The sequence below is a fragment of the Hakea prostrata genome, chromosome 6, assembly GCF_041222555.1.
Source record: "Hakea prostrata isolate BN-2017 chromosome 6, UWA_Hpros_2, whole genome shotgun sequence".
Classification (NCBI taxonomy): Eukaryota; Viridiplantae; Streptophyta; class Magnoliopsida; order Proteales; family Proteaceae; genus Hakea; species Hakea prostrata.
In genome coordinates this window covers 33,443,889-33,466,737 of record NC_142605.1, presented here as the reverse complement: position 1 = coordinate 33,466,737, position 22,849 = coordinate 33,443,889, and the positions used below count along the sequence as shown (strand labels likewise).

At 37.0% G+C, this 22,849-nt stretch overlaps 2 protein-coding genes and 1 long non-coding RNA gene across 3 annotated transcripts; 2 read left to right on the top strand and 1 right to left on the bottom strand.

Annotated features, from left to right (window-relative positions):
- The first annotated feature begins 9,292 nt into the window (after positions 1 to 9,292).
- Positions 9,293 to 13,116, top strand: LOC149013451 (putative glucuronosyltransferase PGSIP8). The gene is made up of 5 exons (XM_089158438.1): positions 9,293 to 10,028; positions 10,956 to 11,211; positions 11,311 to 11,512; positions 11,605 to 11,752; positions 11,894 to 13,116. The coding sequence occupies exons 1-5, from the start codon at positions 9,754 to 9,756 to the stop codon at positions 12,429 to 12,431; spliced, it is 1,419 nt and encodes a 472-aa protein (XP_089014564.1). The 5' UTR covers positions 9,293 to 9,753; the 3' UTR covers positions 12,432 to 13,116.
- On the bottom strand, positions 12,739 to 17,429 carry LOC149013450 (uncharacterized). The gene is made up of 2 exons (XR_016173929.1): positions 17,109 to 17,429; positions 12,739 to 17,005 (listed from the first exon to the last, which is right to left on the bottom strand). It is a non-coding gene; the product is annotated as an uncharacterized LOC149013450 (long non-coding RNA).
- Positions 17,430 to 20,362: 2,933 nt separating this feature from the next.
- PME5 (Pectin lyase-like superfamily protein) lies at positions 20,363 to 22,719 on the top strand. Its single transcript, XM_089158784.1, has 5 exons — positions 20,363 to 20,760; positions 20,854 to 21,043; positions 21,126 to 21,332; positions 21,822 to 22,069; positions 22,395 to 22,719. Exons 1-5 carry the CDS (start codon positions 20,372 to 20,374, stop codon positions 22,549 to 22,551), a joined length of 1,191 nt encoding a protein of 396 aa, XP_089014910.1. The 5' UTR covers positions 20,363 to 20,371; the 3' UTR covers positions 22,552 to 22,719.
- The last annotated feature ends 130 nt before the right edge of the window (positions 22,720 to 22,849 follow it).

The window sequence follows — 22,849 nt, the reverse complement described above, 5'->3', positions numbered from 1 at the left end:
ATTTTGTCCTGCAAAAGCATCGGCATTTCTCTTATTAAACAGCAGTAAGAACGAAAAAAATGAAGTTTCAGTTGATGGATCCCATCAGGTACATAACAGAACAAAGATTGTCTTCGTTGCTACCTCTGCAAAAGACTTGTTATCAGTTAAAATGGATTCAGATCGAGCGTTAACAAATCTCCATTGCAATAACCTTGTATGCATTATACGTAACTGATGCAATGCTTCAGCTCGGACCGGCGAAGCCTTCTTAGGCCAGAAACGATTCGAAATGTCGATGGCACTAGTCGATCTAACGGGGCTGACCGACGATTTGGGAACCAGAAAGTTTGAAGAACAAATTGAAAAGTTGCTGACAGTTTTAGGCGTTGCTCTACCGGAACAAGTCGGCGAATTGGGAACCGGAAGGTATGAAGAGCAAATCGAATAGTTGCTGACACTCCTTGGTAAAGGTGTCGTTCCGCCAGAATTAGTCGGCGAATTGGTAACCGGAAGGTATGAAGAACAAATCGAATAGCTGCTGACACTCCTTGGTAAAGATGTCGTTCCGCCAGAATTAGTCGGCGAATTGGTAACCGGAAGGTATGAAGAACAAATCGAATAGTTGCTGACACTCCTTGGTAAAGGTGTCGTTCCGCCAGAATTAGTCGGCGAATTGGGAACCAGAAGGTTTGAAGGACAATCGGAAAAGTTGCTGACACTCGTTGGTATAGATGTCGATCTACCGGAAGTAGGCCGCGATTTGGCAACCGGAAGCTTTGAAGAACGATTCGAAACGTGGCGGACACGCGTAGTTCTCGACGTCGTTCTGTTAGAACTATCCACCGAATTTGGAATCGGAAAGTTGGAATGTTTCCTACCAGAAGACAATGCCCAAGCCGAAGGAGTAACAGTTGCTGTTTTCTTCGTCTTCAATTTCTCGATAGGTTTCACAACTCCGGAAGATGTTCTACGAGGAGACAATGCTGCTGAAACCGATCCTGTCTTCTTCGTCTTCAATTTCTCGTTGGATTTGAATGTGAGTTTCTCTTGAGGCTTCTTAAGAATTCCCGGATTTAGAGGTTCTGTTGATGATGATGATGATTTTATCTTCTCTGCAACACCTGTGTTGGAGTTGGAGTTGGAGCTGGTTCTAAATCTGATCGGAAAATTGTTGGATATTCTGCCGGAGCTGCGTTTAACAGGAGGAATCTCCTGCATTGTCGTGCTTGTGAGCTTCTGGCTCTTCTTCGTAGAGGACGGCGAGAGCCAAGAAATCCATATTCTACGGCGAACCGGCGGCTGGTTTTGTTCGCCATTTGAGAAGACTTCACAGCGTAAACCTCTGACTCATTTGAGTATTTCCCGCGAAAACTGAAGGTTGAGAGAGAGACGGACACCGATATTGTCTCATCGTCTTCGATTATTATTCGTTGATTACTTTGACTTTTCATGATGGTCAAACCTTGACTTCCCGAGATAGTGATCCTCTACTTTTTTGGTTCATGCATCACTTCAGCAACATTGATCTGAGATCGTTGGATTGGTATATTATTCAGAAAGCACACAAAACGGTGAAGTAGATTCCTTATCGGGTTATCCCAATCATACTGTAAATTGCACATGTGAAAAATGAAAATGGAATGTTTAGAATCTACAGTAAATTACACTTGATTAAGAGCTGTTGATCTGACCAAAGAAGATAAATGACTAGAAATCCTTGGTAAAAAATTTTGAAATTTTTTTTACTGCTATGTCAGATACCTCAAAAAACACCTTGCAATACGGCTGTCAATGAATACAACTTTAGAAGACCAGATTTTTGACTTCATACGTACTGATATCATGTCAAATACTAATTTGGTACAAGTTTGACCTTGATGGTCCAAATTTTTTGTAATTTGTCTAAGGCCTATCTGTAGGGTCAAGGTAAAATGTCACGGTTGAACTATAGTAGTTACGTCAACTAATATTCTATTGATTAGCGATTCAACTATCAGTATAGTTCGGTATATTTTCAATAATATGTCTGTATGGATGCACATAATACTAGTTCATGATGGATATTGTATTATCCAAACTGATATGTTAACAACTACTTGAAAAGTAAATTACAGTGATAGCAAACAGTATTTGACTTTTCTCTTTGGATAGTTGGAGGAGATCTCCCGTGAGTGTCGAATAAGTTACAAGATTCAATCACGTGCAATATTCTATTTCAAAGATTGTCATTGGATTTAACTAAACCCTTGGATTAGAATATTTCATGTGACTGAATCCCATAACTCAATGGCATTTTCTATGACATCCTTTGGTGTCATGGAGCTCGTCAACTTTCATTTTTGATGGGCCAGTTTTGGATCAAGCGTGGCACATAACAATTTATCACAGAGATCAGCGGCCAAGTCTGGGCTTTTACTGAATACGCAATGGGCTGTGCTGGGTTGGCATGGGCCTCTAATGGGCTTCTTATATTATAATGTTTTCAGCTTCAAACCAAACCTGATTAGGGATCCATCTTACTGATAATTAAGATTTACAGAGGCAAAAGGTTAGTGGAACTGGATGGGTCAGATTTATCTAATGATGTTTGGGCATATCATCAGCTTCCATGTTACCACTCTACATGACTATGAAGACTAATTAGGTTAATAATCAGGTTCTATAATTATTGGCTCAACAGGCTTTCTAGTAGGGGTGTAAACGGATTGGATTTGACCAGATAGTGGTAATATCATATCCGCATCATATTATATTCAGACGGATTCAGATAATATCCCGCCGGTTTTCGGATGGATTCAGTTGGATTCGGATGATAATCGGATAATTATTTTCTTTAGTAGATTTTTCTAAATAGACATAAATACAATTTGAATACTAATTTTCGACTAGGCTCTTTACCATTTTATTTGTATAAGAATTTAGCAACTTGGTATTTATTTTAGTAGAAAATATAGAAAAATAGTCACATATCTCAAGTAAAAAATTATAATAAAAATAAGAAAAATAAATCCAAATGAGTAACTTAATAATCGATAAGAAATGAATATACTATATCTGTATCTTATTAGTAATCATGGATTCGGATACCGCTAAACGCATGAGAATGTGAATTTAGGAGCAGATTTCGGTTATCCATTTACACCCATACTTTCCCGTGCTTTCCCAAGGAATTTCCAAATTTCCAACACTTTTTCAGGTTGGAAAGATTCCTCCCAATGGGCTAATTAATTATGGGCTGAACAGACCGGGGGTATTCTGATCCATATAAAAGCCCACAAAGCCCATCAACTAAATTCCTTATGACAAAGATAAGAGCAGGACCGGCATATGTTAATGGTTGGACCATGATTTTCCGGTTCAAAGCGGTTCTCCTACAAACGTACCTTCTTTACATGCCGGTCGTTTTCAGTTTTTGTGGTTTCCATCACTTTCCATAGCTGTCTCAGTTCCTTGAGGAAAATTTCAAGACTACATATAATGGAGTGACCACGTTTTGTTGGTCTCATTGGCCAAAGAAAAGGTGGCTTTGAAGACATTATAAGGGTTCACAATCCATGCGTACCATCTAAATATAGTATAACGATGTTGAAAACTCGAAATAGCTTTCACGAATCAAATCTATGGTTCAATAACTATCAAAATGTTACTTAATTGCAATAATCAGTAACTCCAGATAGTCTCTCTCGACGGCTGTTGACCACAAATTACAAGAGAGCTCAACACATCTTAATTAAAGAAATTATAATTTCAACTCTCTGTAATAGTATATTATATAATGATTATTGTTCCCTAATATAAAATGATCAGTTCTTTAAAAAAGAAAAAACATGGCAAAGCATGGTTGGACCAACTGGTCTACCCATATTGGTCCCCTTCTCCACTTAGAAAAAAAAAAGGGAGGAGGATTTAGAGCCACCAACACCAAAAGAATATCCACTTTGTGTTCTATAGAATAAACCACAGATGCTAGAAACTTGGAACGCTTTCAATTCCACAAGGCTAAAAAGCTTTCTTTGGTTGTTTGTTTGATATGAATTTTTCTTGGCAGATTGCAATGTTACATCAATTTATACAAATAATGTAACCAAAAAGACAAAAAACTTTTCTAGCTAGGTCAGGAATCGGTGACCCTGAAAATATCTCTTATTTATATATAATTACTTTATTAATTAATTTGATGAGATATTATATATTAATGTTCCAATATTAACATATATATAACCCAGAAACAACCTGAATGTATATACTAAAAACTGTGACATAAACTATAGTTTGAAAATTCAGGTTTGTAGGTTTAATTCTGCTATTCTTAAAAGAGGGCAAGTGGGCTTGTTTAATCATAGATATATTTATGATTTATGAATAAAATGAAAAATAGATTCAATAAATTTCAAATGGTTTAAACAAAAATATCGAGTCAATCAAAATTCAAATTGACTATGATCTATATATAAACTTCCTGTTTGGTAATTGGGGAGGTCACATATTGATCCAGAGAGATGATATATAGTACATACGTGGACGCAATTTTTTAATTATATTTTTACCAATTTTTATGAACCCAACAAGTCATCATCTTCATTATTAGTTTGGGAATTAATTAATCACTTTCCACTTCATAACTAGTCCAACTTGCACTTGCACTTGCAAACATTGAGATTGAGATGTTAAGGTAATCAAAAGGAAGATCATTATCAAACAACCTCACCCACATTGCATACTTAGTTCATTCTTTCTTTTTCCTTGCTTTCTTTGTCAATGAAAGTTTTCGGATCTTTAATTGTTTACATACATCTCTCAATTGCGTTGATGGGCATTAGAGATAAGATGGATTTTGAGTTTTGAATTTGTTATTTCATGTATATGGGAAAGACTGGATAAGTGCAAACTCGAACTTACCTTAGAAGCAACACGTACATCAATCAGCATCAGATCCTATCAAGATTATCGAAAACCCTAAAAGAATGTAAGGAATTTTGAATTCCAGACCCATTCTCTCTCTCTCACTCACACACACACAATGGAATTATATATTCTCCCTTTTAAGCTTTTTACCTTTAGAAGTTAACCATATAAAGAGCCATGCATATAAGCTATATATAGACCAAGTATTAATTACTTGCAAGAAAGATGAAAAGAAAAGTGAATAAGGTGGTGGCCTGGAGTCCTGGACCATATATTTACAGGTATGAATTTATTATTATATGAAAACTCTTTTGATCTTATCAGCAAAGCAGGAAGAAAGCTAAGGTGATCAATGTCCAGCACACGCATAGGATAGTGGAGCCGTGCAGATCATTTTCTAAGTAAATAAATGGATTAGATGCTTTCTGCAGGTGGAGAGATCGATTAATGCTTAAATATTTCTCTCTTTCTCTCTTTCTCTCTCTCTCTCTCCTTCAACTCCAAGCTTATGTGATATCATTGTACAGAAGAAGGTTCTTGGAAGGGGAGAAGCTGTCCAGCTTATTTCTTTAATAAGAAGACTACGACTTGTTCGCTGTAGAAGACAACTTATCCAGTTGGAGACCTCACTGGTTCAACCTGGTGGAGGTCAACCAGATCTGACTGGTTCAATCCGGTGGAGGCCTCATTTGAAACTTCCTTGACTACAATTACTTTGTCTTCCCTCATGACTGAGTCTCCTTCAAATGATGAACACTCCACAGAAACCCTAATAAGGTATTGACATTTCAAACATGGTTTCAGCTTTTTATATGTGAAACATGTTTTGATTCGAAATTCTGGAACCTTCACTTTGATTTCATTTATGAAATCTGTGAATGAAACAAAGGGTTTGGGCCAACGAGTTGATCTATTTATTCTTAACTTAAAGTTTTGGGTGAGACTTTTGTAATGTTATTTTTTGGTCGGAGATCTCTATTGTAATTTTCTTTCTATTCAAATTCTTATTCTTTAGTTTATAAGAAGTTAAACAAATGAGAATTCTTCTTTGCTTGTAAGTATAGCATATCCTATTATTATATGTATTCATTTTAACTAGTCTTTTTTCTTCTTCTTGATTTCTTAATGTTTGTTCTAACATGTAATCACCCCGTTGTTGAATTATGACCAAATAAAAGCTGTGTGGTGTTTGCATTTAATAAAATTTTTGAAAACTAAAGTATCTAGATCAGCTTAGACACAACAAATGTGATTTAATTCTATCTATTTCTTGTCTTGTAGAGGTAATTAATTATTATCAAGTGGATAAATAGGAAAATATTTAGTTTGTATTCATCTCAATTGGTGATGTAGTGCAAATCTCAGTTGCACCCAAAGGTATTTAATGTCAATTGGCACATTTATTTGTCATTTTTATAAAGGTTATCACAACAACCATTTCTTTATGTCTTAAAAAGATTTCTCAATTTGAAGATATTTTTTGTTTGCATGCATGTTTAGTGCTGTGAACCAGTAGCATGCAATGCTTATTCATATTACATGTTTTTTTAATTAAAAACATCAGCATAATACATTAGAAAGTATATTTCTATCTTCTCTACTAAGCTTTTTCATCAAAGATAATGACATGAAATCACAAAAGGTTGTAAGATTTCATTACATATAGTCAAATTTAATAATCTCATGCAAAACATTTTTATTATTTTGGAGTTTGGAAAGAGTCACAAGTCATTCTTTGCCTTTTATGTAAAGTTCTAAAACACTAGAAAATAATTAACATAAAAGTGTATACACTCTAAAACTATGTCAAATTTTAATTTTACTTATATTGCACAACATTCAAGAGTTGGTTGGATGGTCCTTTTTGCTCTTCTCTCAACATTTATATTTTTGACAAGGTTTCATGTAGTCTAAATCAAACATGAAATTTTCTTTGAAAAAAAAAAAAATCAAAAAACATGACACCAATGTTCATCAATAAATTTATGTTCAAAATAAGAAATGTATGGAAAGGACTTTTTTTTTTAAAAAAAAAATTGAGTACCTTTCTACATACCATAAGAGGTAAGTTTCATGATTTGTATTATTTCATAATTAATAAAGAAAATATCAAACTAAATTTCAACACTGTATTCTGCTATTTTCATTCTCTTAAGTTTCATATCTCATGCATATTCTTATTATTACGGAGTTTGAAAGATTCAACGGGATCATAATCTTTATCTTTTTCTTTTGAAAAATTTCAAAAATCTCAAGATAATTGCGAAAAGTATATACACCCCAGAATGTATCGCATTGAGTCAATACATTGCAAGGGTATCACGTTGACAACCACAGGAAGGGCAGGTGGTCCCTTTTGCTCTCCTCTAACTCGATTGTTATCAACATTAATATTTTTGGCACGGTTCACGTAAACAAAATCAGACATGAAAATCAATGCTTGGAAGTGGTCAATTTATATGTTCTATTTAGATGTTCAAACATGAAAATCAATGCTTGTTAGTGTTTCTTTCAACTAAAAAAAATAAGACAGTTATGAAAAAGTCTTTTTTTTGTTAATTCAAAAAGTCTAAGTATCTCTCTCATACTATAAGAGGTAGGTTTCATGATTTATATTACCTTTTTCTTCTGCTAAGAGGTCATTTGTATTACAAGGAAAAAGCAATATTTACAAGATCAAAATCAAATGCATGTAAAGAGGAACTTCAAACACTCATGCGTGCAACATCACTTGCCCCCAATTACAACCCAAACTCATAGGAACCTCAAAACTAAAACCAGTGTGCACACAATATCATAAACAAAAATGAAGACACCCAAAGGCATCCGCACCTAATTCGCACTTAATCATTAGTGTCCAACGTGAACTAAAATCAGATATTTCGAACGCGGTTACTAACCCTACAAGAAAATCAGCTACAATATTTGTCTCTCTTGTATGTAGGGGTGTAAATGGATAACAAAATTCCACTATTGAATTCGTAGCCGCATCCGTTTAGCGGTATTTAAATCCATCCGATTACTAATAGGATGCGGATATGGTATACCTCTTTCTTAGCGATTATTATCCGTCCGATTAAATTATCCGATTTAGTTACTCATTTGGATTTATTTTTCTTATTTTTATATTTTTTTACTTGAAATATGTGATTATTTTTCTAGATTTTATACTAAAATCTAGAACCAAAGTTGTGAAATTCTTAAATTTCAAACCTACCCTTACAAATAAAATGGTAAAAATTTCAACAGGTAGTCAAAAACTTGTATTCAGTTTGTATTCATGCCCATTTAGAAGAATCTACTGAAGAAAAATAAATATTTGATTATCATCCGAATCTAGCTGAATCACTCCGAAGACCAATAAGATATTCTCCGAATCCGTCCGAATATAATAGGATGTGGATATGATATTACCACTATCCGATCCGTTTACACACCCCATACTTGTATGGTTGATATATATTACTTAATTATTTAGAAAAGAAAAAAAACAATATCCTGAAAAGAAAATATCAAACTAAGTTTTTACTATCTTATTCTCTTAAATTTCAACCATCATTCGAGGCATCCACTTCCATGAGGAGAATTAACCATGCAAGAAGAAGAGTAGGTAAGGGAAGTGGAAACGTCCCAAATAGCCCAAACAACCAAACACTTCTCAATAGTTTAATTCAATGTTTTTAATAAAAAAATAATTATTGAGAAGATGAGCTCATACAAACAATAATATATATGCCTCACATAATTTTAGTAGTCAGTCAATGATTAAAAACGCCCACTTAGTCAGGAGCTCAACCGACAGAACCACCTCAACAAAGAATCTACCATACAATTTGCAGCCGTTGTGAAAAGAATACAATGATCTGGGGTTTAGGGTTAAAAACGTAATTTGAGTTGGATGTTGGACGCGTGTAAAGGTGTGTATCTATCTGCACCCTCATCTCACAACATGTGAAAATCGCAGACTCCAAAACGAAAGAGTGTTTTCCAGCTCGGATTACGTGTAAATTCTATCCACTCTGCTGTGTAGGAGCCGAGCTCTCTTCATGGGGAGAGGAATCTGATTCTGAGGATCCAGAATTTCTTTCCATATTTACCCAAGAAAATTATTAATTTACCTTTATAACCAAGAGTCAGGTGGGGGCTGACACCGAGATAGAGTAAGGACACAACTACGTTTGACGGGCATAGTCTAACGAATGGATTTCAAGAGGACTCTCACCAATCAGAGGTTAATCAGGCAAAATTCCACGTGGCAGTATCAGAATGGGAGCTTTTTCTCTGCTTCGGTCACGTTGCTACCGGCTAAAAATTCGGGGCCTACATGTTTTTGTTGTTTTACAACACAACCTGACTTTAAACAGAACTGAAAAATCACACAAACCACTTATTTATTCGAGTGATTTTTAGGGCTTTTTCCCCCTTCTTCAATTCAAGTCTCTTACGCGTCTCTTTCTTCAATCTGTTTCTCTGCAACTCTCTCTCTCTCTGTCCCCCTTTTGCCTTTCGTCTCCAAGGAACGACGGAGGAAAATCTACTTTTTCTTCCGTCGTTCTTTTCTTTGTTGAATTTCGGCTCCTGGCTTGATTACGTTTGTTTTTTTTCTTCTTTCCTTTTCCCGTTGTTCAATTCCAACGCGTGCGTTTCTGTATTAAGACAGCTTAGCAGCAAGCTGGAATTCTCTTATAATTACTTCAAAAATCAAAAGTAGCTACTGATTATAAGAATGGGAATGAAAGAGGAAAAAGATCAAATTTTTGTGTAAATTGGAGCTGATACTGTTTTAGGTCTTCTGTCTCTTTCATTGTTTTTCTGTTCTCAGTTGGTGACAGAGGAAGAAGAAGAAGAAGAAGAAGTACAAGAAGAATGGGGAAGAAAGAGAGTTGGGCGCTAGGAAGTTCTAACTTGAGGTTCCTGGTGGCAGCTATTATTGCAGTGGTGGCTATTCAAGGAGCGGTTTCAGAGAAAGAGAGAGTGAATCGAAACGCTTACGCGACGATGATGTATATGGGAACGCCAAGGGATTACGAGTTCTATGTTGCGATTCGTGTGATGCTCAGATCTCTAGCGAAGCTTCAGGTTGACGCCGATCTCGTTGTCATTGCCTCCTTGGACGTTCCGGCGGCATGGGTCAAGGCTATGTAAGTCCGACTTAACTTACTTCAGCATTTATATTCCTTCTCTTCTCTTTCTCTTTCTCTTTATTTCTTGTGATTATTTTCCGGCACCGTCTGGCAACTCCAGTGATTCGCCGTAGAGTTTTTTTTCTTTCCCCCCGGTAGGCTATAATTGACAGAGACACAGTAGAGCCGTTGGATCAACAAACGAATTTCTTCCATGTCTTGTCCTCTCTGTACTGTCCTGTGCTGTAGCCTGTACTCTGAGGCAAGCAACCAAGCAAGGAAAGGCTGATGCCGGTATTTCCGGAAATACGATGACACGCCACAACTGGAATGACAATAATGTCCCCAAGCTTTGTGGAAATTAATTCCAGTATAGATGGTCGTTCTGTCGTCAGAATTAGTGGCCGTTAGGTCCATCTGAATTGAAACAGTTGACTTTCGAAGAGAAACGTGTTTTTACCGGAAGTAGTTTGCCTTTCCTAATTCTGAAGACTTCAGAGATACGTGTTTTTTTTGACTAAAACATGACTACTTCAATTCTATCTACCCAAGAAAAAAGACTTCTTCAATTCTTATGGGGGAGATCATTTACGTTCTGCTGAGCATGGTTTAAAATACTTCATGATATGAGATGATATTAGTCAATCCGTAATCTATATTCGATACAGTCGCAACAATACATATTGAAAAATCTGTTTTTTTTTTAAATGACATGTACTAAATTCCACCAAAATATATTTTTCACTACGATATAATACTTAGATGATATGTTTCTTAAAATCACCTGACAATTTGATACTCAATACCCCTTATGCTTTAAACATTGGTTACTGGGACCTGCAAATATCCACAGTGATCATTCTTACAGAGGAAAGTGAAAATTATTGATATGAAGATTAATTCGATGATCGGCAAGTTTGGAAATTAACTCACGTTTTGGTGCAGGGAACAGGAAGATGGGGTGAAAGTGAAGAGGGTAGAGAACCTCTATAACCCGTACCAGTCAGACGAATATCATGACAGGTTTCGGTTGACAATGAACAAGTTCTATGCTTGGAGTCTAGTGGAATACGATAGGGTGGTCATGCTTGACGCAGATAATCTCATTCTCCAAAAGACAGATGAACTATTCCAATGTGGCCAATTCTGTGCAGTCTTCATCAACCCTTGCATCTTCCATACTGGCCTATTTGTGTTACAGGTATTCATCCTGCAGAGTAATTACATCATATGAAAGTTTCCAGTGCAAGCACTGATAGCATATTCTTCTCTGATCACCTTACTTCACTTTGAATTTCAGCCATCAATGGAGGTGTTCAAGGACATGGTTCATGAGTTGGAGATTAAACGAAATAACCCAGATGGTGCAGACCAGGGTTTCCTGGTTAGCTACTTCCCAGACTTGCTCGATCGCCCAATGTTCCATCCACCTGCTAATGGCTCCAAGGTTGATGGCACATACAGACTACCTCTGGGCTACCAGATGGATGCTTCATATTACTGTAAGTGATCCAGTTTCATTCCCTCGACTTCCCAGTGACTGGTGCTACTTAAAGTTCTTGTGATTAATTAAATGTTCTGTGTTGGGCTGCAGATCTGAAGCTTCGATGGAATGTACCCTGCGGTCCTAACAGCGTCATCACATTTCCTAGTGCTCCATGGTTAAAGCCATGGTACTGGTGGTCCTATCCAGTCCTCCCTCTAGGCATTGAATGGCACGAGCAACGCCGACAAACACTGGGGTATGTAAACAAATCAAACCAAAGCCTCTGTTTGGCATGACTTTGGCATTCTTGTCTGAAATCTGAGTGATGTATGCATCTAAAAGAGGCAAAATTGTGGTTATTTTTGCAACTCACGTCTTCTTTATTGTTTTCAAACAGATACAGCGATGAGGTGCCCATGATTTTGATCCTATCAACCATGTACCTAGCAGTGATGGCAGTGACTCGATTTGCACGTCCAAATATGACCAAGTTTTGCTACAGAAAACCAGATAAGAGTCTCACCCTGCAAACAGGAGTCAAGATTGCTGTCATGTTGTCGATCCTGGCTGCCTACACAATCCCCTTCTTTGTCATACCACGAACGGTGCACCCAATTGTAGGCTGGACGACATACTTGTTTGGCTCTGCAGTGCTCACATCATTAATAAGTCATTCATTCCAGTTGCCACCACTTCCAGTATTGGTGCCTGCCTTGGGGATTGGTGGGTCACTTTTTGTCATGGCATACTCTGGGTACAAAGATGGGATTGTGAGAGCCCTTGCTGTGTTTTCCTATGCCTTCTGTTTTGCTCCAGTCCTTTGGATGGCACTGGTAAAAGTGTTGACAAGTTTGCAGGCCTCAATTGAAAGAGAATTCACATTGCCAAGGGTAGGAGAATCTCAACAGCCATCTGGATTCTTTAAGTTGTATTGAGCCACAATATTAGCTCTCTCAGAAGATGGGATATGATTGACTTCTCAACCAAACTTACATTGTAATTTTGGCCTCTCTGTACATTTGCCCAGAATATGATTTGGGCCACCATTTTAAAGGACAGTTGACCACACAGGCAGACACCAACAACTGGTGTGGTGGAACAGAACGCATGGACATCTTTTGTAAAGAACAGAAACAGAATGATATTGTATTCAAACCTCAAAGCCTTGCTGATATTGAATCAGTGGTAAAAGGCATTTTGGTCGGATACCATGGCCTCCATTAGTAGTAAAACATTTCTAGGTTTTCGTCCCATTTCTGCTATAGCATTCAGATTTGTATACTAGTAATCATTGTATGAGCAAAAGCAACTCCAAAGCTCTACAAAATCCACAACACTCCCTTTGTAAACAACAATTTGTACTTCCACAGTGGGAACCATCCAACCTCTAAATGGCTCTCATGTTTATATCCCACCAAAATACTCTGGCATGAGGTGGTTGCTACAAGCATGGTGGGAGATTTCGCTTTTCAAAAGAAGCGAGACAAGATGGAGATCGGGAGCAGAGAGTTGGGATATTTCACTCGAGATCTCGCCATATCTCGCTAAAACTTTCAATTTTTGTTGATTTTTTGTGTGGATTCCAGCTGAATTTTCGCTTGCAACTATTCTTAGCACATCTACAATATCAAAGGAAGATCAATCATTCTCTGCTAGTCTTATGAACTTATGATTTAATGACTTATATAGATCTTTTAATGGTTGTATAATTTTATTATTCTATTATTAAAAATTGAGATTGTGACACTCATATAGATGGAATTTTGATGACATTTAAGTTATTTGACACATTTGATACACTTGTTTTTCATTTATATGCCTTAAAAGTTCTATATTACATGTGGAATAACATTGCATTCCCTAATACTACAACATGTCGATTTCACACTATGACTAGACTTAGAAATCATACTAAGGGTTGTTTACTGACAAATTCAAGGCCACCAATGTGTTCAAAATGTCTTAAATAGGCTAAATATCAAGTTTCAACCCAATTGGGACCCTAAAACCCACCGAGATGGGCTACCGAGTTGACGCAAAAAAATCACATATCTCGACCGAGATAGTCAAGATCTCGGTCTTTTAAGATGGTGAGATCTCGCTCGAGAGCGAGTTCTTCTACCATGGCTACAAGCTAATTGCTACTACCCATTCTACATTCCAGCTAACCAACCTATAATTTCTTGTGTTGAATCAGGAAAGGAAAAGAAATACTATAGTGTCAAAATGGGAACTCCACAAAACAAGGGAAGATAGGGGTGGGGTAAGAATATTGGTTTTGATTTTATAAAAATGGTAACAGACCAGAGCCAGTTCAAACTGACCACTAAGACTAACCAATACTGAAAAAACCAATAACAAGAGCTAAAGATGATTGATACTAATCAATACTGAAAAAAACCAATAACAAGAGCTAAAAATGATTGATTTTTGTCGTCACAAATGCAAACCTCAGATCGAAGTGCAATAAAAGAAACCGATAAGGGACTGTATTAGAAGCTAACAAGGGACTAAAAAACCTTGTGGGTTTGATCCTATAGACCAACCACCTATTGGTCCAGAACCAAACCAAACCAATAACCAAATCTTGGTCCACAACCTGACTGTAAGGATATTGGCTAAAACTGAGAAATCAAAAGCAATTTGACTGAATCAACTGTCTGACATTCTCAACTCAAAACTTCATTGTTACAGATGGAAGTCCGACAAAGGTGGAGGTCATACTGTCATACAGATGAATTTTCAATTGTTCATGGAAGACCCACCTTGTCACTGACTTCAATGTATGAAATTTAGGTAGACGGTTACTGATGAAATGAAAGCTTAAACAGTATTGTGGAATAATATAACAGGCAAAAAATGGCTGGTTGGCTCACCAATGCCTACCACATGGCAGGTTGGCTGAGATTTAGTGTACAGATGGATCCCAATGTCCCTGCTTACATGTCAACTTTCAGACCAAAAGGCAGTGGAAAATCTGGGGCTACCAAAAAGATGAAGCAACAAGGAGTTGCATCATGCATGGATATATATAAAAGTCAAGCAGGGTATATGATTGAATTTTAGGTTGAAACTTGAGTAGTGAGCACTCCAGGTTCTTCACAAGATATCTAAGATCAGAATTGGCGTATTTTCTTTCCACATGACACAGATAGATGAGCAACCAGACAGGTTTGGGTAGTCGGTCAACCAGACAACCTTTTACCATAACCTACATGTTCAAAAATGATTTCCATGGCCCTAGAGACTTACTAATTGGATTGTAGAATCTCAAGCCTCAAAATTATTCTAAAAAAAGAATCATCATCCTTGACAAGGCACCTTCAAAGCTTTTCCAGAAGGTCCAACTGTCTGTGAAGCACAAGTTTGGCTCCATAACCTGACCTGGAGAATCTCTCTTTAACACCATCTGATTCCATGCCCCGAGAAGGAAGGAGGGGAGAGGAGGATCAGAGGCAACACAATTAAAATAGATTAAAATGGAGGTTTAAAGACTCAAGATCGTTTTCCATCAATAGATTCGATACTGATTCAGTGCATTCAATTCATCCAAAATGGATGGGAAGCAATTGGACTTGCCTCAGATTGCCTGTGCTTAGTCTGACTTGGTTGGACTCAGTGAATGTAGGACTGGGATTTCCCTCTGTTGATTGCATTCAGAACGGTCTTTATAGATAATGCAATAACAGCTTGAGATTTAAACATATGCTTAATGTATCAAATAAAACAAATTTCAACAGATTACAGAGGCAAAATATTCTAAGAGAGTTTTTGCACACAATGGCAACAAAGGCACGAGTCCTTCCTTAGCAGGCAGCCTATGCTGCCGAGGAGTGTTGGTAGAATTTCATATGCTAAGGTACTTCTACCCATTTCAGTTCTCATTTATGGACTTAAATCTTATGACAATTTTCTTCTTTAGCGTCACAGCAATTTCTCCACCAATTATAACATAAGTTGTTACAGGAAAAGAAAGCCACATCTTGGTCTGAGTTCAAATTTTGCAAGATTCTGGAACGGGTGGACTTGGAGCCAGTCCTAACCTTAAAGGAATAACAATTTAACTCCACTCTAAGGTAATAACTACATATCTCAAAAGGTTGGACAAATAGATTAGTGGTTTTTAAAGGAAGTAGCACAATACCATTATGCTTGCTAAACTAGAGCAAATTTATTCACAAGAGAAAGAAAAAATAAAAAATAAAAAAATTTCAGGCACACGATAACTCATAGGCATGCTTTCATCAAACAAAATGTAAGCAGCCAAGATAAGTAGGCACATCCGAATAAACTTACAAATCAACCATAAACTGAACAGCCTTCCCTGAAGACCAATGTTTGCCACAATAGACTCACCAACCTCTATTTTTATGGTACACAGAAAATGCTTATACCAAGTCAAAACTACATAGAGGTTCCTCTTGAAGTGTAGGCATATTGATAAAAGCAACAGTGATAATAAACTCGAAATGTAATATTAGGCAAAATTCACCAGGAAAGGCTTGCACATAAGTCAACAAGTTCACCACCAGAAGAGGGACAGATGAAAATTAGATCAACCAAAATATGCAAAACAATTCAGTTTTTTTCTGGTTCTGAGCAAAACATTTATGATATAGACATATATAACTTATATAGAGATATTTCCTATAAGCACCAGTACAGGTTCAGCATGTCTAAGGGTGCATCCTATGGGGAATTCTAGAGCACCATGTACCAGAACTGGAACACAGGCTTACTAGTAACAATCCCTGGGTATCCCCAAAATAAACTCCCAAAGCACCAGTATATAATTAGTAGAACTGCTGCGCCAGTAGGACAAAACCTTGCAAGCCAATGCCCTGGAACATATTTTATCCCTAACTTTCAGAATAAATCTCCAATTTAAAATAAAAAGTATTAAGTAATTTTTACGCAAATTTGCAGAAAATTAGGACGGGATGCCTAAAATTTTGTGGGGGGTGGGAGACTTGGTTCTCTCAGTTTGGCAACGAGTACATACAAACTCAGCAACACAAATCAAAAACCTTTTAGCCACACTGAAAACTATGCTCAGTTAAGGCGTCTCCCTTCCATCGTGAGATTTAGGGATTTGAATAATCCTTCCACAAAGTAAAAATCAAAAACCAAAAATAGGAACTACCTAGAAAATCCGAATACTAAAATCTGCATCAACTATAGATCTCTGATTAACTTCAAATCAAGATTAACCATGGAAGAGTTTGGCAAGCCAATGGTAAAAAAGAAAAACGAAAAACAGGAAAGATTTCAAAAATCCAAATACTAAAGTATGCATCAAACATAAAAATGTGGATCTCTCAAACTTTAGATCATCATTAACCAAGAAACAGTTTGGCAAACAAAGTAGGGGAAAATTCCAAAATGATGCCAAGAGATTTAATCTGCGGCTCCTCTAACTAACAAAATGGGATAGGAAATCAAGAACAGATGTACCTCACGTTCTGGAATCTCGATAAATCACAACTCCTAGACAAATGCAAACGAAACCCTAGAAAGCAAGAAAAATCGCTGGTGAGAGATAGTGCAAGCGAGAAATCGATTTAGACATTTAATAGCCAGTACAATTAAAAAGCGAAAAGAGAAGCCATTACTGAGTAGAATACGAGCACAAGCCATTCCCGAATCAATATCCAAACTGAACCTTCCTCTCCACAGTGAGTCAATCTTCTTTCGGAGGGATTTCGATCCTTGGCAAACAGAAATCCATTAAATCCTCCACAGAAGCGTTTCTTCTTTTCTCAACGCTCAAAGAACAGAAATAGAAACCTAGGTTGAGTCTGAACTCTAAAGTAATCCCAACAAAAGCAAACGATTGATGGCCGCTTCATGGAAGACCTGCAACAAGTGGTTGTCGGCTCAACAATGGAAGCAATTTCTGGTGCGCCATTTCGCGCGAAAGGGAGACACCACAAGTAAAGAACTCATGCTTTCGAAAGAGAGACACTGTCCGGGGTGCTATCAATAGCCACGTGGCTTCCCGTCCACATTATAGCTTGCTGAGTCAGAGTGGGTCGTGGTTAAGTGGTGACACACATCTCGACCAAGATTTAAATCTCAACCGTTCGTTTCGCAAGTGTGTTTTAACACTTTTACACGTTACCTCTCTTCTTATTTAACAAAGTTATCAAATAGCCTTCATTCTGTTAATTTTTTCCATTAAGTTTTAATTTTACCAAATTCCAAATTACCCTTAATTTAAATTTAAATTTCAAATTACCCTCAAATAAATTAATTGTTAACATCCAAAAATACCCGTAATTATCTTAGTAGTTAAAACATTAAATTATTTTTAATTAATTTTATTCCAATACCCAAAAATACCTTTGTGTCTTTTTAATTTAAATGCATTTCTTTCATCAAGAAAGAGAAGAGAACAGAAGAGAAGAAGAATTTTTTTTTTTAATTCTAATGAAAGAGAAACGTATAGATAAAGAACATATGAGCAATTTGAAATTTGAATAATAAAACTAATTGAGATTAACTTAGGGTTTTAATTATTAAATAATTAAGTGATTTTAGGTTTTAACAATAATGTTAAGTGATAGTAATTTAAAATTTTAACTACTACAGTAATTGAAGGTAATTTGAAATTAAAATTAAAATATATTTTCAATTGAGAGTAATTGAGGATTTAAAAAAAAATGTAACGATAAAATAGAATTTAACGGCAAAAATTAACAAAAGGGAAGTGTTTAATACCTTTAGAGCTAAGAGGAGAGGTAAGTGATATTATCCAACTAAAAGGGAATTCGAATGCCATTTGGTCAACTAAGAGGGGAAGTAAGTGATATTTACCCAATAAAGTATTTTAGCACCCTTTTCAATAATCTCTTAACTTTTTCCTAAAATTTTGATTCTTTTAATCACAATTTCAATATGAAGTTTTATTTTATTTATTTATTTTTATTTTTTTGGTATATGAGGTTCATCCGGGCCAGCTTGCGCGCACCTTGATTACATCCTCGGGGGATGCTTGTCATCTGCAAGGGTCGAACCCATTACCTCCCCCACTGAGAAATATGGATTTTATTAGAATTCCAGCCATTGATTTTTTTTTTCCTGCTTAATTTATAAAAATTAACTGTTTTCTCCATATTTGAGTTAATAGACTTAAACCTATTTTCCTACTTAAATTTTCCCTCAAAAAAATTTTCCTACTTTATTTCTTTCATGATTTTTTAAAGTTTTAAATGGTAACAAATCCAATGGTACAATTTTAACCGTTATGCTTTATTTTGATATATTTTTAATAATTTATTTATAATTGTGTTATTTACATTTTAATCATTCTATTAATTTATTCATATTTTTATTGTGGACCTTACGTTTGAATTTGATAAAATTATCTAGAAATATGACCCATAGTGGGTCCCACATTTGTCCATAATACTTTTGGTGAAAAGATATTACTGCTCGCCGGAGGGAAAAGTGATCAGGGATCATTATCCAAAACACCCCCATCCATCTCCCCCAATTGTTCAATCCTTACGCGAAACTGAAAGCCCAAATGGGCTGGACTAAGGTTGAGTGTTGAGATCATTTTAGCCCAAAGTCAGCCCAGTCCAAGTGGATTAGACATTTATGACCCTAGATAGATTGACACCAATAATTGTACTTGGAAAAATGAGAATTTTGAAATTCTAAAAAGACACAACACCTTACTACCAGCATCTGACAAAAGTACTTGAAGTCCGAATTCCAAAGCCCCGTGATTCATACAGTACAAACTGGGTCCCACGGTCTTCTGTTTTTCAATTCGTGGGTTTCGGCGGCCAAATTCCTAGTGGGACCAACAATAACATTTCCCCATCAAAAGATTCCTTCGCAATTTAAGCAATCATATTTTGACTTTTTACTCCGCTTAAATCCTTGCTTATACCTTCTGTTAATTTCCTGACGGGTCGAAGGATATTTGTATCTTTGGTTTGTGAAAATTTTGTTTTCCATTTCTAATTAATTATTATTAATATTATTATTATTATAAAATAACAGGATTCATGTTTCAATTTAGCATAACCTAGATCTGTTCTAGTAATTAAAACAAACACCTCTTAGTGAAGAAGTCGTGAATTCAAATCTCACAAGCATATTAATATCTAATCCTAAAACTTCAACATAGAAATAGCATCCAAAATAGATTAGAAAGAAGGATGAACAATTGAAGAATGCCACATGATTTTTGTTTTTTTGCAAGAGTAAGAAAAAACCAATTGATTTTATCAGCTTTTATTTTGTACAGTAAAATTAAATGAAACTGCAGATCCCAATATCCTTGCCGTGATTGAAGAAGCTGTCTGATGGTAATCACACAGGCACCTCGATCTGCACCATTATCCCATCAAAGATTTTCAATAATTTTCATTTTGAGGAAAGTCTCCCCCGTGCTCTTTTGCCTGGTTCATCACTTCAGTTGTAAAATGAAGTAAACAACGTTCGAGAATGAATGAATTGGGCGGTAAGTGGACCCCATCTGGTCTGAATCGTCTCAATCTCACGGTCTGACCGTTTTAATAATTCTGGACTACAATACAAAACATTATAAACCATACTTGGACCATCACTGTTTCCACTACCCCAACCATTAATTTTTTGTATTTTCCCGCTTCCCTCTTATCACCTGTCGGAAACTTGACCGTTGAGGCGTTTAGGATTTCAATCTAAGCTCAGCCAAGCTAGCCTCGTGGCTTGAGCCACTCAGAGGGTGAGTAGTTCCTTACTTAAGTGGCTATACTCGAGCTGTATTGAGCCAACTGGGAAACTTTAGGAAGAGAAGGATGATAAGCCGACCGTTGGACCGAATTTTCATATCTGGGAATTATAAATAAATCAAGAAAACCATACTCCATAGTTCCATATGATAAAAGAGAGAGAAAGAAATTCTCTGGGAATTCCCCAAGAGTTCTTTGAAGAAAGACTTAGGAGACATTCTTTAGCTCCCACCCTTTCAATTCTTTCTTCTTTTGCTCTGTGTATCTTTTCTAATAAGATAAGAATGGCTGCAGGTTGCAACAGCTTCTTTGGTTTCTCTTTCTTCACGTTGTTCTTACTGTTTCATGTTTCAATATTGCAGGTTACATGCAGCAATCTCCATCATCACCATTGGGTTGGACCAGTGGGGAACCGTTTGATCGTAGTAGATGCTCGTGGAACCGGCGATTTCCTCTCTGTTCAAGCTGCAATTGATTCTGTCCCTCAGAACAACACTGCCAACGTTCTAATTCAGATAAGAGCCGGATACTACATGTAATTCTTTAATTTTCTGATATCTTGCAATCCTCCCGTTCGAAGCTTTTGGAGCATTAAAAATTTACTGTGTTTTGTGATTTGGTGGAGCAGAGAGAAGGTGGTGATACCAGACAGTAAACCATACATAACATTTCAGGGAGAGGGGAAGGAAGTGACGGTAATCGAATGGCACGATAGGGCTGGTGACCGTGGACCAAACGGTCAACAGTTGCGGACTTATAATTCTGCTTCAGTTTCTGTCTTCGCCAACTACTTCTCTGCTAGGAACATTAGTTTCACGGTGAGATGATAGAGAAAATCATATATGAATTTGTGCAGAAAAAACTAAAGAAGCTAGCTAATGTAAATAATGGTGCATGCAGAACACAGCACCGGCACCGTTGCCGGGCTTGGAAGGATGGCAAGCGGTGGCACTGCGTATATCTGGAGACAAGGCTTACTTCTCTGGTTGTGGGTTTTACGGTGCACAAGACACCTTATGCGACGACTCTGGTCGCCATTACTTCAAGGAATGCTACATTGAAGGCTCTATCGATTTCATCTTCGGCAATGGTCGATCCATGTACAAAGTTAGTACTAATTACTTACTAAACCCATCTTCCTCTCTCTCTCTTTCTCAGTTATCAGTGAGCTGCAGAAACTTGAAAAACTGAAACTTGCAGTGTAAAAGTGAGTCAAGTGACACCGACACATGGTGTGGTGCAGCTTACTTTTCACAGCTGCAGAAATTGCAAAGGCAGGAATGAAAAGTAGATTTTAGTTTAGAAATTTAGGTATAATAATGGCGCTGTGAAGTAAAGTGAGATGTCTTTCTTCTGGGGTTACGTTGATGGCACCTTTTCTCATGTCATCCTCGAGAAATCAACTTTCTTTTCTTTTCTCATCTCATCCTCGAGAAACCAAACTTCCAAGCAGAGCTTTGTCGTATCATTTTTGGATTGATTGGGATGATGAGATGAGATGAGATGATTGATTCATGGCTGATGTGTCAACCGGTCCGGTTTGGTAAGGTTAATTTAGAGAATTTCTGATTGGTTTATCCGGTTTGGTTCATGCAGGATTGCGAGATACATTCAATAGCAACGAGATTTGGATCCATAGCTGCGCAAAATAGGAAGTCGGCAGAAGAGAAAACAGGATTCGCTTTCGTGGGCTGCAGAGTGACGGGAACGGGCCCACTATACGTGGGCCGTGCCATGGGCCAATACTCCAGGATCGTTTTCTCCTACACTTACTTCGACAACATTGTCGCCCATGGTGGTTGGGATGAATGGGATGACCACAGCACCAATGGCAACAAGACCAAGTAAATTTACAATGCCTCTCTCTCTCTGTCTCTCACTCTCTGTTTAGAAGCTACACCTTTCAGTTTTAACTGAAAAAAGATGGAATTCCAGATTAGGGTTACTCATCCATGGGGTTAATTCAGCTAGTAAATCCTTATTTTTGTAACTATAGACCTATTTTAGGGTTCCTGAGAACAGATTCCAGCCCATTCTGGATGGGATTGAAATTTGTCAAAAACACTGAAATTTGATATGCAATAACAAACACACGCAGTCTTTCCATCACCACCACATCTACTTCAGAGGGTCAAAACTAAATGATTGAAACTGGTGTTGGATTTGCAGGACTGTGTTCTTCGGAGTGTATCAATGCTGGGGTCCTGGAGTTGAAGCAGTGCGTGGAGTATCATGGGCTAGAGAGCTTGATTACAACTCAGCTCATCCATTCCTTGCCAAAAGCTTTGTCAATGGAAGGCACTGGATTGCACCTGCCGATGCTTAGCCTCACTCATCTTTCCCCTGTTCTTATTCCCCCCCACATGAAAATTCTTTGTTTCACTTAAGTAATAACACACCATTATTTGTAAAGCATTCTTCTCCACCCCACCCCCAAAAACCCCAAACCAGCATTAAATTCTTCTTCCCTGTATGTAATTCTGTTCAATGTTAAAGGATATATAATTTTGATTTTTCTTTCTGTATTGTTTCTTTTGGGTTGGTGAAAGCATTTTTCTCCTCCTGCTTAAAGCGAATCAACTCAGGTAAACAGCCAAATGAAAGCATACAGACATGAATATATT